At 44.7% G+C, this 15,396-nt stretch overlaps 2 protein-coding genes across 22 annotated transcripts in view; both read right to left on the bottom strand.

The window, feature by feature from the left end:
- The window catches only part of DPY19L3 (dpy-19 like C-mannosyltransferase 3), a 64,062-nt gene extending 60,760 nt beyond the window's left edge, over positions 1–3,302 (bottom strand). For 5 of the 15 annotated variants that reach the window (XR_010592571.1, XR_010592570.1, XR_010592572.1 and 2 more), the window contains exon 1: positions 3,111–3,297. The gene's annotated coding sequence lies outside the window, so the exon portion shown is untranslated. Of the gene's footprint in view, positions 1–3,110 lie in introns of all 15 variants that reach the window. The other 10 variants (XM_042852190.2, XM_042852187.2, XM_042852189.2 and 7 more) reach the window with 5 other exon arrangements.
- Positions 3,303–9,284: 5,982 nt separating this feature from the next.
- The window catches only part of ZNF507 (zinc finger protein 507), a 40,994-nt gene continuing 34,882 nt past the window's right edge, over positions 9,285–15,396 (bottom strand). For 3 of the 7 annotated variants that reach the window (XR_010592567.1, XM_005289889.5, XM_008166995.4), the window contains 2 exons: positions 13,829–13,963; positions 9,285–13,674 (listed from right to left, as the gene is read on the bottom strand). Coding sequence is in view for 5 of the 7 variants with exons in the window: in XM_005289889.5 (XP_005289946.2) it covers positions 13,308–13,674; positions 13,829–13,963 (502 nt within the window). In the remaining 2 variants the exon portion in view is untranslated. Of the gene's footprint in view, positions 13,675–13,822; positions 13,964–15,396 lie in introns of those variants that run through there. The other 4 variants (XM_005289888.5, XM_005289890.5, XM_065567142.1 and 1 more) reach the window with 2 other exon arrangements.

The following is a 15,396-nucleotide window of genomic DNA, read 5'->3' as shown; positions in this document are numbered from 1 at the left end:
GGGGGCGATAGAGAAGAGGGAAGGGGCAGGTGGGGGCGATGGTGTGAAGGGAAGGGCCGGGGGCGATGGAGGAGAGGGAAGGGTCAGGTGGGGGCGATGGTGTGAAGGGAAGGGCCGGGGGCGATGGAGGAGAGGGAAGGGTCAGGTGGGGGCGATGGTGGGAAGGGAAGGGCCGGGGGCGATGGAGGAGAGGGAAGGGTCAGGTGGGGGCGATGGTGGGAAGGGCTGGGGGCGATGGTGGGAAGGGAAGGGCCGGGGGCGATGGAGGAGAGGAAAGGGGCAGGTGGGGGTGATGGTGGGAAGGGAAGAGCCGGGGGCGATGGAGGAGAGGGAAGGGGCAGGTGGGGGCGATGGTGGGAAGGGCCAGGTGGGGGCGATGGAGGAGAGGGAAGGGACAGGTGGGGGCGATGGTGGGAAGGGCCGGGGGCGATGGTGGGAAGGGAAGGGGCAGGTGGGGGCGATGGTGTGAAGGGCCGGGGGCGATGGAGGAGAGGGAAGGGCAGGTGGGGGCGATGGTGGGAAGGGCCGGGGGCGATGGTGGGAAGGGAAGGGAAGGGAAGGAGCAGGTGGGGGCGATGGTGGGAAGGAAAGGGAAGGAGCAGGTGGGGGCGATGGTGGGAAGGGAAGGGCTGGGGGCGATGGAGGAGAGGGAAGGGACAGGTGGGGGCGATGGTGGGAAGGGCCGGGGGCGATGGTGGGAAGGGAAGGGAAGGAGCAGGTGGGGGCGATGGTGGGAAGGAAAGGGAAGGAGCAGGTGGGGGCGATGGTGGGAAGGGAAGGGCTGGGGGCGATGGAGGAGAGGGAAGGGGCAGGTGGGGGCGATGGAGGAGAGGGAAGGGACAGGTGGGGGCGATGGTGGGAAGGGCCGGCGGCGATGGAGGAGAGGGAAGGGGCAGGTGGGGGCGATGGTGGGAAGGGCCGGGGGCGATGGAGGAGAGGGAAGGACAGGTGGGGGCGATGGTGGGAAGGGCCAGGGGCGATGGTGGGAAGGGAAGGGAAGGAGCAGGTGGGGGCGATGGTGGGAAGGGAAGGGCTGGGGGCGATGGAGGAGAGGGAAGGGGCAGGTGGGGGCGATGGAGGGAAGGGGCAGGTGGGGGGTGATGGTGGGAAGGGGCCGGGGGCGATGGAGGAGAGGGAAGGGGCAGGTGGGGGTGATGGTGGGAAGGGCCGGGGGCGATGGAGGAGAGGGAAGGGGCAGGTGGGGGCGATGGAGGAGAGGGAAGGGGCAGGTGGGGGCGATGGTGGGAAGGGCCAGGGGCGATGGTGGGAAGGGAAGGGAAGGAGCAGGTGGGGGCGATGGTGGGAAGGGAAGGGAAGGAGCAGGTGGGGGCGATGGTGGGAAGGGAAGGGCTGGGGCGATGGAGGAGAGGGAAGGGGCAGGTGGGGGCGATGGAGGGAAGGGGCAGGTGGGGGTGATGGTGGGAAGGGCCGGGGGCGATGGAGGAGAGGGAAGGGGCAGGTGGGGGTGATGGTGGGAAGGGCCGGGGGCGATGGAGGAGAGGGAAGGGGCAGGTGGGGGCGATGGAGGAGAGGGAAGGGGCAGGTGGGGGCGATGGTGGGAAGGGCCGGGGGCGATGGAGGAGAGGGAAGGGACAGGTGGGGGCGATGGAGGAGAGGGAAGGGACAGGTGGGGGCGATGATGGGAAGGGCCGGGGCGATGGAGGAGAGGGAAGGGGCAGGTGGGGGCGATGGAGGGAAGGGCCGGGGGCGATGGAGGAGAGGGAAGGGGCAGGTGGGGGCGATGGTGGGAAGGGACAGGTGGGGGCGATGGAGGAGAGGGAAGGGGCTGGTGGGGGCGATGGTGGGAAGGGAAGGGCCGGGGCGATGGAGGAGAGGGAAGGGGCAGGTGGGGGCGATGGTGGGAAGGGCCGGGGGCGATGGAGGAGAGGGAAGGGGCTGGTGGGGGTGATGGTGGGAAGGGAAGGGCCGGGGGCGATGGAGGAGAGGGAAGGGCAGGTGGGGGCGATGGTGGGAAGGGCCGGGGGCGATGGAGGAGAGGGAAGGGACAGGTGGGGGCGATGGTGGGAAGAGCCGGGGGCGATGGAGGAGAGGGAAGGGACAGGTGGGGGCGATGGTGGGAAGGGCCGGGGGCGATGGAGGAGAGGGAAGGGACAGGTGGGGGCGATGGTGGGAAGGGCCGGGGGCGATGGAGGAGAGGGAAGGGACAGGTGGGGGCGATGGTGGGAAGGGCCGTGGGCGATGGAGGAGAGGGAAGGGGCAGGTGGGGGCGATGGTGGGAAGGGCCGGGGGCGATGGAGGAGAGGGAAGGGACAGGTGGGGGCGATGGTGGGAAGGGCTGGGGGCGATGGAGGAGAGGGAAGGGGCAGGTGGGGGCGATGGAGGGAAGGGGCAGGTGGGGGCGATGGAGGAGAGGGAAGGGGCAGGTGGGGGCGATGGTGGGAGGGACCGGGGGCGATGGAGGAGAGGGAAGGGGCAGGTGGGGGCGATGGAGGAGAGGGAAGGGGCAGGTGGGGGCGATGGTGGGAAGGGGCAGGTGGGGGCGATGGAGGAGAGGGAAGGGCCGGGGGCGATGGAGGAGAGGGAAGGGGCAGGTGGGGGCGATGGTGGGAAGGGCCGGGGGCGATGGAGGAGAGGGAAGGGGCAGGTGGGGGCGATGGTGGGAAGGGAAGGGCTGGGGGCGATGGAGGAGAGGGAAGGGGCAGGTGGGGGCGATGGTGGGAAGGGCCGGGGGCGATGGAGGAGAGGGAAGGGGCAGGTGGGGGCGATGTGGGAAGGGGCAGGTGGGGGTGATGGTGGGAAGGGCCGGGGGCGATGGAGGAGAGGGAAGGGGCAGGTCGGGGCGATGGTGGGAAGGGCCGGGGGCGATGGAGGAGAGGGAAGGGGCAGGTGGGGGCGATGGTGGGAAGGGCAAGTAAGGGGGGCGATGGAGGAGCGGGGCAGCTGCTCTATGGAGCTGGCCGGGACGCGCGCCCGCAGTTCCCCGGCCCGGCTACACAGAGCGGCCTGGGCTGGCGCCTCAGGTGCCGGCTCTCCCGGCCCGGAGCGCAGCTCTCTCACAGCCCAGTTCTGCGGCCTGCACCGCCGCGGCCTGGCCTGGCCTGACACCGGCGCCTCCCCGCTCCCGCGCGCCCCAGCCCCGGGGCCGATACCTGCCGACGCTGCCGAGCGGGAGTACCGGGTGTAGCTCTGGCTGGGCGGCGGCTCGCTGCCTGCACGGAGCCGCCTTAGAGCCCCGGTGGGGACGGGGAGGACGCGGTGCCTTTTGTTCCTCGCTCCGTCTCTGCGAATGCGGAGCCGCGAGCGGGCGGGCGGCTGCCGGGGGGCGGGGGTCAGCTGCCTCGTACATGTGTTGGGGCTGCAGGGGGGTGCCTGGGACAAGAGTTGGGGGGTTAGCAATGGCAAAGAGTGAGGGGCTGCCTGGGGGGGAGGGGGGGAGGGCTAGGAGCTGATTACAGAAGCTGGGAGGTGTTTACCCCGAGTGAGCCTGGGGGACAAGGTATAGCTGCAGTGCTTTCAGAGGGAGATAACGTGATTTAATTTTGGGCAGGATGCCGGGTAAACGTGGTAGCAGAACGTGAAGTTGTATTACGATTGCAAGTGAAGAGTAGTGTGCCATATTGCGGTTTTGGGGGAGTCAGACTGGCACCCTGGCACTGGTGGAACTAAGAGGGAGCAGGGGATTGGAGGGGAATCACCCTCCCTGGTAGTCTTTAGGTGTATGCATGGTGCTTTCTCAAACATATTATGCAATTGACAAAAGGAGGTGCACAACACAATTTTTTCACCTGGGACTATAGTGTAAGCCCATCCCACACCTAGAAGTGGTAGCTCAGCCCATCTCCCTCATCTGGGCATTGCAACATGGTGCACAGGGTTGCGTGGCATTAAAATACTGTGTGCCTTGTCATAACACCACTCACTCAAATTTGGCCTGGCCACCTCTCCTTTGTGATGAAAGGGTGGTTGGGCCAAACCTGAATGATGCTGCAACCCACCTGAGACTGGAGCCATGGGTGAGTGTCAGGTGGGCTTGCTCTCCAGCCCATAAGAATGGCCATACTTGGTCAGACCAAAGTTAGTCTTGTTGGGTTGGCGATAGAATTTAAACTGAGGACTGTCTCTTTTATACTATCAAAGAAAGGAAATACTGAGTGGAATAAGTTTTAACCATGACTTATTCTAGGACCTCTTATGGTCCACTGGGGATATCTTCGATAACCTTGTCTAATCACATTAAAGTTAATCATGTGGCAGTGCTTTAAAATGAAAGATTCTGTATCACTGTATAATTGGATATATTGTATTTTTATGACAAGAAACAGATTGTCTTGACTTAGTCTTCTAGTCCTTTTGCAAATAAGATACCTCCATGTAGCCTGTCTGAGATCTATATCAATCTTACATATTGTTTCATACAATTTTTAAAATTAACTGTTGTCAAACATGTGAAAGCTATAACCATGTTTATACTTAAATACTTAGTTTAAGGTCTCTAAAATTAGAATTCAGAACTTGATCATGAAAAGACTACAGCAGGGGTCGGCAACGTTTGGCACGCAGCTTGCCAGGGTAAGCACCCTAGCAGGCCGGGCCAGTTTAGTTACCTGCTGACGCGGCTGGTTCGGCCGATTCTGGCCCCCACTGGCTGCGGTTCGCCGTCCCGGGCCAATGTGGGCGGCGGGAAGCGGCACGGGCCGAGGGATGTGCTGGCCACGGCTTCCCGCCGCCCTCATTGGCCCGGGATGGCAAACCACGGCCAGTGGGGGCCACAATCGGCAGAACCTGCCGCGTCAGCAGGTAACTAAACTGGCCCGGCCTGCTAGGGTGCTTACCCTGGAGAGCCGCGTGCCGAACGTTGCCGACCCGTGGACTACAGTATATTCTAATTATAGCTTGAGGATTCTAAAGATACATTATTAAAAATACAGCTATCAATGTTAAATTTTTACACACACATAGTTTTGATTGAACTCTTAACCCTTTGCCCAATTGAGTATAATTTTCATTTACAAAATGCACCCACTTTGCACATTTTTGGGTCCATGTATATAAGCGTGTGTGTTTCACTCATGCACAGGAGAAGATCCCAAAATAAACCCAAACCACCCAATCTTCCACAAGAAGCCCAAAGAGGGGAAATCGGCTTAACACAGTGCCCTTAAAGAGCAACAAGACCTGGCTTTAGAAGCAGCAGCGTAGGTGGCACATTAGTGTATGAATGAATGCCAGAGTTAGGGACTGTAGAGTATGGGAACTTAGGAATTATGGACTTTACAGAGTGTAGCATTAGGTCACTTTGTTCTTAGCACCAAATATCGTAAGAGCTACAATACCACGATGGGGTCAGCAGGAGTTAATCTGTACAGAAGAGAAGTAATTTTATTCACATCAGTGGAGAAAAAAAGTAAAGGTATATTCAGAATATGGATAAATAAGGAAGAATAATTATTTTCAAGAAACTGATCTATGTAAAATGTATGTACTCTGTAAAAGGAAGATAATCATGCTATTTTTATCACCACCCTTTAGTAGGGTGAGACAGAGAGTGACACTTCCGTGGAACAATACATACTGAAATAAAAAATATAAAGCTTTTTAAATAGTTAAGTTTCAGAAATGTGTAAAATATTAACTTTTTTTAAAAATTGGCTACTCTTTTGGAGCAATCTAACCTGTACCCTTTCCTTCCTGTATGTGTTATACTGGTATACATAGTACTAACTCTTTCTGCTACCTAAGACACTTTAAAAATAATTAGCAGCTTGTTCTTCTTTGGAAATACTCCATGGACCTATTTTTACATTTTAATATTATTGCTGTTCAAAATATTTCACCAATACAAGCCTTGTTCTATAAATCCAACTATAAAATTAGAATACTGAATAAAGTTGTGTGAATACAATATGCAGTCATTTTACAGGGTTACTGACTTAGTGGATGGGGGAAGATGTAGATGTGATATCTTGATTTTTTTAGTAAGGCTTTTGACACAGTTACACATTACATTCTCCTAAGCAAACTAGGGAAGTGTGGTCTAGATTAAATTACTATAAAGTGCACAACTGGTTGAAAAAACGTAGTCAGAGTTATCAATGGTTTGCTGTTAAACTGGGAGGGTGTATCTAGTGGGGTTCTTTAGGGGTCTGCCCTGAGTCCAGTACTAGTTATTATTTTCATGAGTGACTTGGATAATGGCATGGAGAGTGTACTTATAAAATTTGCAGATGACACCAAACTGGGAGGGGTTGCAAGCCCTTTGGAAGGTAAGATTAGAATTCAAATGACCTTGAGAAATTGGAGAGCTGGTCTGAAATCAAAAAGATAAAATTAAATAAAGAGGAGTACAAAGTACTCCACTAGAAAGAAAAAAAAATCAAACTACAGAATGGGGAATAAGTGGGTAGGCAGAAATACTGCATAAAAGGATTTGGGTTTTATAGTAGATCACAAATTGAATGAGTCAACAATGTGATAAGGTTGTGGCAAAAGCTAATAATCTGGGGTGTATTAACAAGAGTGCTGTACATAAGACACAGGAGATAATTAGCCCATTCTAATTGGCATTTGTGAGGCCTCAGCTGGAGTATAGTGTTCAGTTTTGGGTACCACACTTTAAGGGCAGATCTACACTTACAACGCTGTTGTGATGCAGCTGCGCTGCTATAGCACTTCAGTGAAGATGATACGAGGCTGACAGGAGAGCTTCTCCCATTGACGTAGTTAATCCACCTCACGTCGACATAACCCCTGAGGTAGACAAACGCTATATTGGAATAGGTGGGGATTTTTCACACCCCTGAGTGACCTAGTTATTCTGATGTAAGTTTATAGTGTAGACCTGGCCTAAAAAAAGATGTGGATAAACTGGAGAGAGTCCAGAGGACAGCATTAAAAATGATGAAAGATTTAGAAAACCTGACCTATGAGGAAAGGTTAACAAAACTGGGCATGTTTGTTTAGTCTTGAGAAAAGAAGACCAAGGGAGGATCTGATAAGACTTCAGTGTGTTATAAAGGGCTGTTATAAAGAAGATGGTGATCAATTGTTCTCCATGTCCCCTGAAGGCAGGGCAGGAATTTGCTACAAAGGAGACAGTTTTTCCTAATATCTAAGATAACTATAAGGATAGTTAAAGTACTGGAATAGGTTGTGGAATCCCCATTATTGGAGTTTTTAAGAACAGGTTAGACTAACATCTATCTATCAAGGATGGTGTAGGTATACTTGTTCCTGCCTCAATGTGTGAGGGTTGGGAAGAGGGGGGGAAGAGAATAGAGGTCATGCAGTCCACCAGTACCTTCCAGCCCTACATTTTTATGATCAGTAGTTTGCTGATCTTTACCAGTAACTTAAAGGCAGCTATTTGTAAAAACATCAAGATCTCCCATCTCTGGGAGAATATTGGATGATCTCTAGCAGCACAATTTCCACTAACACTTCTGATCCATTAATGCAGTGCAAAACACAATAGTGTCCCAACTGTGAACAATTTAAAATTGTATAATGGCAAAACATAATACCCTTACAAAATCATCCATGCATCTAAGGACATGTACTAAAGTCATATTAAAGCCTTTCAGATTAACTAAAACAACCAGTTATAGCCATCACCTTGGAATATTAGCACATATGTTTTGGGTATTCAGATAGCAAATTGTAGGTTAAGCAGTGAGGAAAATGTAAACGCATACTGATTGTCTCACAGTCTAAGAAAAAAAAGCACCTTAACTTTTAACCAAAACAGATACTGTTTCATCAACAGAGCTGGGGACTGTCAAGGAACAAATAACGGCTCCTGGATTCTCTGTCTCAGACCTGGCACAAAATAGAGCAACCTGAAGCTGTTCTGCCTTGCGCCAGCTGACTGATTCCCGGGGACTATATATGTAACTAGAAAACATCATGCTAAACTACTCTCCTTCACTGTCCCTCCCCACTAGTGGCTGCTGTGCAGGCTATGTGCCCACTGGAGAATTACATCTGAGAATTATTACTCTATGTACATTTGCTGAAATAACTTACTGTAAAGTTTTGAAATCAATTAGCCAACATTACCTTCGGAATAGAGATCTAATATTCTAGGGCACCTAAATACATAGTAAAACTAAAGATTAATATCTTAGATTTGTTTCTGAAAATCACATTTTGAACTATTCAATTCTTTAAGTTAATTTTGATTACAACAAATCAAAACCTAGGCTAGTATTAAGGCAGCAATTAAACAGGCCTTTTCTGACTGCCTTTATTTGTTGTTCATTACACCATTTTGGAAGAAATTGTGAAAACAAGTAATTTTGATCTTTCAGCTCTACCATTTTAATCAACAGCTCTGCACAAAGACCAGCTTAAACTGGAATTATCCGCAAGTCTCTCTTCTGTACTGCATACTGTGAAGTTGTTTTATATTCACATACCTTTCAGCAGGGCCGGCTTTAGGCCAATTCCACCAATTCCCCCGAATCGGGCCCTGCGCCTAAGAGGGCTCCCGCGCCCAGTGGCAGGGCCACCCAGAGTGGGGGGCAAGTGGCAGAAAATCCTTTCCCTGGCTAGAGGCGCCTTTTTAATTTTTACTCACCCGGCGGCGCTCCGGGTCTTTGGCAGCACTTTGGCGGCAGGTCCTTCAGTGCCACCGAAGACCCGGAGCGAGTGAAGGACCTGCCACCAAAGACCAGGAGCGCGGCCCGGTGAGTACAAGCCCCATGTGTTTTTTTTTTTATGCTTTTTTTTTTTTAGTCATCCCTGTCGGGGCCCCGTCAAAACTGTTCAAATCGGGCCCCGCACTTCCTAAAGCCGGCCCTGCCTTTCAGTATAGAAGGTGCAACATTTGTTCATATTCTAAGGATCAAGTATACAGTAGCTTATTGTGTTCCAGTTAGATTATCTGATATTAAGTCTCATTATTAGGTGGTAATGCCTCCATTTTATTAAAGTTTTCCTTCATCCCAATATGCAGACCTAGTTCTGCTATGTTTTATTAGTGCACTGTATAAAAAATGGAAGTTAAACTTTAGTTCAAGTTTAATAAATGTTTTCCACATAATTTGATATTCATATAATTTCTGTGAATTTCCCCCCCTGGATTGTTAAATCCTGCATTTTAGAATGGAGAGTCATATTTTTGTTTTTAATGTGTTAATGTTTAGATTATGGCTTTGTGTGCCCGTACAGAAGAAAGGCATTCTGCTTATATAAAGCTCAGATTGGATTTGCACATTTCAAAAGGTGTAGTTTTCTTCCACCTTACCAAGTATTGGCTCAGTATTTACTTCCCCATGTTAAATATTTGTCTCATACTGTACAAATAAAAGCAGAATACTAAGAAGTGTTTAACAAAAAAGTTTATTACCAAAATACAATATTAAAGTCAATACATGACAAACTCCTGTAAAGGAAAATAAATTATTCTAACGTACAGTATTTCAGAAGGTAGTTAAAGTAGTACTACAGACTTGCTTCATCGTTCCCAATAGACAATCTGTTCTATCAGGAACACAATCCTACAGAGAGTTTAAGGCATGCAGCTTAATGTGCTGGATAGTTTTATAAAATGCAATTCATCCTATTTTAATAAGATACAGTGTCAAAAGTAACTGCAGTCTTTATGTCAGTCTTCTAAATTTTTTTATACTTTGGCTATAAAAAGCAGTGCCATAGTGTTACAATACCTTTTCTTAAAAAAATACATGTACTCATGTCCATGAATATCAAACGCAAATGTAAATTTCTATTAAATATATTCTATTCATCAATACTTTGAGCACCCACTGTACATTTTTTTTAATTTTTATTTTAATGATTAAATAAGTGCTTGGGACAGGAGAATACAGTAACTCTGGCTGAATCCCACTCTCTCTTTCTAGGCCAAGTACAAAGTAGAAAGCTACAATGGAAGATTATAGATCCCCAGCTATTTCATGAGTAGAAAATGGGAATTTCCTCCATAACAGAATTGTAGGTATCTAGAACAAAGGCTTTAAGTTATAGTCCATATCACTGAATAAAATCTGCTTAGAGCAGAGTTGAAAGAAAAACCAATAGCACTGCAAGTATGATAATTTGCTAGTTCTATGTGCCAGTAGCATCCCAAAATATTTGTAAATTCTCAAAGGAATGAGAAGATTGAAATGGTGTAACCCTGAAAAGTGCTGTTAAAACAAACCCAAAACATGCAAACAAACTAATCACACAACACTTTACAAAGCAGGTATTGTGATCAGAATACTTGCTTTCAGGAACTGATTCTGTAATCATTCCACATTCAACGCATCTGTTAAAGTCAAGGGGGAATTTTGAATGTGAATCGATGGCAGCATGGGGACAATCAATAAGGAATTTTCTTATGAACATTGTTTATTTTCTGCAGGCTAGCAAGTAATTATTTCTTGGCAGTTGTAGTATTTATCCTAGTCAGGTTTTAGAAGGCCCTCCCACCCTCTTCTACTGCTTTAGAACAACATATGGTTAACCAAAGATTACTGATGAGATGGTAAAGAACACGCTGTAAATACCTATACCTTGGTTAGTAGTTCCAATATATTACAATGGGTCTTGGTGTATTATATTGTAACACTGCACCCAGAAAAAACATGACTAATAAAAAGTTTGACTTTGTAAATCTGGGCTTCCTGCCATCTTTCTTCTAGCTCATGCATCCAAGTTCTTCACATATTTCCATTAGTGTAACAACTTTAAAATGCATGATCCATTATGGGAAAAAATTAAGTTAAGGTCAAGGCACACTGTAGTTTCCATGAGTTTAAAATAGGAATTTAAAATTCAAGTTACTGTGGCCTCTCTGATATTTTTATATTTACCAGATTTTCAAATGACTGCAATAAATGGGATCTATAAATACAGGAGCTGGAATGTTAGAATGTGCTCTATGACCTCAGAAATAAAAAATGTGCCCAATAATTTCCTGTTTTTTAAACACACCAGAATTCTATATGAAGGATACAATATTGGTATCAACACTGGTCACTAAGACAGACAACACCAGTACCCTAATTAAATATTTTCCACCTCTGATTGAAATTGTTCATTGTAATCATGTTTTTAAAGTGTCAAATTAGCCTGTATGAATATGAAAAGTTCCCATCTGATTGGCCCTTGTATATTCTATTTTTAGTAAAAAAAATGTAAAACATACAGAAGTTACTTTACATTTTTATTTAAAACATGTGAAATGTACTATGTTTAGTTCGTGGATAGGTCAAACCTATTAGTGTAATGGGCTGTATGATGATAGATCTTTACCAATTTTTAAAATAACTTTTGTACATCTAACCTAATTTATAACCAAATTAATAGGACTACTTAAAGATAGAAAAAGTTCAAAATGTTTAAAAACAAACCCACTTTAAAAGATCACCAGTACAGCTTGAAATACAACTCTGCCCTTTATACAGCCTTTATACCTTGGGTTGCTTTTTAAAATTAAAGTTGTATACAAAAAGCTATCCTCTTTTTCTTTCCTGTTTGACCAGCTTCACTGTCCACAGGAGAACTTAAAAAATTAACACAGAAATAGCACCATGAAGACTGTACACTACTCATACACCAGCTTTTCAGATTTATATAGTTGTAGCTTATTTCTGCTAAAAAAAAGTATAAATAGGTAATAAATACAAAAAACGTTCTGCATCACTCTTTTTAAAACTATAGTGTACTAACCATTTTTAACAAATGAACAACTAACCCAGGCATAACTGAACTGAGATGCTAAGAACTGGGCATGCTTCAGTGCAATTACAGTTTTGAAGCTACCTTTAAACCAGAATTGAATGTTTCAAACTTCATCAGAATGTTTTAGTCTGACTGCTAAAGGGCTCCTTTTCAAATGTTACACTTTTTTTTTTGTAGCAAGCATACACTAAAACACAATTTTAGGGGCCAACTTTACAAGTGATTTTGGCAGAATTCCCTGCATACTGAAATTCCCATCGATATATAAACTGATGTAGGTCATTTAAACTACATGAAAGATCAGCATTATAATGTTAGAAGCAAAATGGTTTTAAAAAGGGAGAAATTTCTAAGGTTGCTTTAAAAATAAAACACCGCAATTATCAAGTTCCCTTTGTGAATCCTTATCACATGCATCAGTAATGTTTACTCTACTAACCATCATAGATCCTGTTCCTTTCTATTTTGGTGCAATGGAGGAAAGGTTGTTTCCACAAAGCAGCTTGATTTTTACTTTAAAATTATTTTTGCTGAATTCTCTTATTGTGAAATTTGAAGCATTTTATGAGAAAGGATTAGCATACCTTTTGAGTAATTATTTCAACAGACAGTGTTAGAGCCAGACTTTTCTAGGTATTTAGGCACTTAAAGATGTAGGTAGGCACCAAGTGCAATTTTCAAAAGTGGCTATGCACCGAGCACTTTTGAAAATCCCACTAGGTGCCTATCTACATCTTTAGGGCCTAAATACCTTGAAAAATCTGGTCCTTTGTCAATTAGATTTCTGGTGATTGCCTGTTCCCACCCCAAGATTATGGCACTCATTATGTACTGACATGAAAAAGTCACTAGTTAAAATGCCAATTTATATCATGATCCACTTGCTTTTAGAGGTTTGGCTGAATATTTTAAAGAGAGACTTTAAACAATGGGTCATGTTTACATATGCATTTAACATGTCTAAAATAAGATCTTGTATTTACTTAGGATCTAGCCAAATAGTTGGCAAGATACCTACTGCCTTCAGGCCACTCAGCTTCTCCTGCCTTGAATCAGCACTTCCTATTAGTGACAGAAGGAATACCATCCAGTACTGCTTATTCAGAAAACAATTGTTAAGCTGGGAAGAGTAAGGCCTTAAAAATGAATCAGGAGCACCCCCCTCACCATCTACCCCTCAGAATTAAACAGTAAATTTTAGGTGAGCATTAATTCATAACCCGTATCTGGCCTACTGTCCTTTGCATTGAAGGAAAACAATATTTGCCTGAAATGAGTTTGACACACTTAACTAAATACTTTCAAGGCAAAAAAAAAAAAAAGCCTTTTGAATTGAGCTAATATCTTGTTTAGCTGCTGAGTTTGAATTTCTTATTGTGCTAATGCACTTTGGATTAACACTAGGCATTGAGAAATCCAGACTCTTGGCATCACAGGGAAGGATAAAGGGTTAGATGGATCATTCCACAGTTTCCCCAAAATGGAGTATTTAATGGTTTTAGCTAATTAAATTATGTCTGTAATTGCAACAAAGACTCAGCTTGGGAAATCAGTACATTTTACTTGCATTTCCTCTCTTGAGCAAGTATCTCAGGCAACATTAGCCAAGATAGAAAAAACCCATTTTAGGAAATCCTCTTCTTTTTAGCTGATAGTTTGATCTAGTTGGAGTTCTGAGTTGCATTGTGGTCCTTATTTAGAATGATGTTTATGATTTCACCTTCATGTTCTTTCATATGATCCAACAGATTTTCTTTGCTGGTGGACTCAAACCCACAAATACAACAGCAGAAGAGTAGAACACAGTATTCTGTGCCAAGGTGGGGCTGACTGGAGTTCTTTTCTAAATTGCATGAGGTATTAATTGTTGGATTAAGTTTTTGATTTTCATTGGAACCTGAAATTTCATTAGTAGTCTGATTAATGGACTCTGAAAATGACACCAAGTTCTCTGAACTCCCTAGAACAGGTACTAAACTTTCATCAGTGCTTTCTAATAGAGTCTTTCCAGGTAGCTGCCCTTGAAACCTAAAAAATAAACAAACAAAGTTTTTTTTTAAAAAGTCATCGTATTTTTTGTTTAAATTTGCAGATTGTAGTTTATCTTGGGTCATGGTTGGGTGCTTTCAAAAGTCTAGATTAAGGATTCTAGTTTGTAAGGAAGTGTCATACATACACACACCTGCCGCTTTGTGAAATTGCATCATTAATAGCCTTGTTCACTTGTTCATAATTATAATTTTGATCACTTGCGTGTTTCCACATATGGGACTTCAGGGAAGGAGGGTGGCTGCATACATATCCACAAAGAGAACATCTGAAAAACAATGAGTGTAAGAAAGTATTTGAAGTGAAGTCAAATAACTCACTTTTTTACTAAATTTTCTAAAACAGACCAAATGAGATAATACAGTTAAGTATTACGGTAATTCCCTTTCTCTCCTAACGTTTGGTCAAAGAGAAATTTCTCCATGTTGCAGCAATTCCAGTATATCACCGTAATTTAATGGCACTATAAATAAAGCATGTCAATCCTTCCTTGTTTTAAGTTTATACCCTGGCCAAGTAAATGTGTTTCAGAATAAAACTTCCCATGGAACATCTCAGTATCTAAAAAATATTTAAACCAAATTTAATTTAAAAAGCAAATCAAAACAAAAAACGTAGAATGCCACTATCAGTTTGGCCATTAAAAAAAAAAAAAAAAAGCTATTTGAATACTACAAAAATGCACTAGTTCTGATCACTTCAACTTACCTTCCATTTAGAAATGAAATTCAGCGTGAAATTAGGTAATAAATGTAGATTATTGTTTTGTGATATTTTAAGGAAAACACAAATAGCCAGAAAGAGTGAGTTCTGAAAGTTTGCTACTGTGTATGTACAATAACTTTTTTCTCCATTAAATTTAGTTTGTGTTCCTAATTGATATTTAATTGACACAGCAGACATTTTTATACCATCCCTAATTACATTTTGTAAGAGCAAAGGTTGGTAAATGAAGGAAAACCTGGGAATTTGTAACAAAGGTGACACTGCAATATTTCCTTTTCTTGCTTTTTCATTATTCCATTAACCCTCCCTTCTCAACACTAGTTACAAATTAAGATTACTGAAAACCCTTTTGAAAAAGTCTAACAAAACCATAATGTAAATGTTTTTGGAATGGGCAATCATATTCAACAGAAAATTGTGTATTATGGAATTCAACTGGATGATTCAAAAACCTTTTGAGAAAGTTCATAGAATGAGATCCTAAGTATGTTTTTAGATAAATTTGTATAGAACCATACTCCGTGTAATATAGAAACATATTGGCTTAGTCCCAATTAAATACAATGGGACTTTTCCATAGATGAAAGTGAAGAGTAGAGAATTTTAGAAGTTTTATGGTTAAAGTAATTTTAAGATATAAACTTGTCAACACTATACCTACGTAACAGACAAAAGAATATGTGATTATGGGGGCATCCATCACTAGCAAGTTGTGAAGCACAGGGGCTGAGGGCTAGGTGCCACCTGTCCAAAAAGCTTTAATTTTCAGAGGAAAAAATATTTGTATAACACCTGGAAACTCTGATACTGCACCACACAAGTCAATGGGAGTTTTGCCATTGACTTTAATGGCTGCAGGATCAAGCCCCAAATGCAGCAGTCTGAAATTGCGATGGCTGCAATTTCCACTAACCAGAAAACAAAAGAAAGGAAATTCTACCTACCGCTCCTCCACAGAATACTGTGGAGAACTCA

This window comes from Chrysemys picta, chromosome 14, assembly GCF_011386835.1.
Source record: "Chrysemys picta bellii isolate R12L10 chromosome 14, ASM1138683v2, whole genome shotgun sequence".
Taxonomy (NCBI): Eukaryota; Metazoa; Chordata; order Testudines; family Emydidae; genus Chrysemys; species Chrysemys picta.
This window is presented reverse-complemented; position numbering and strand designations above follow the sequence as displayed.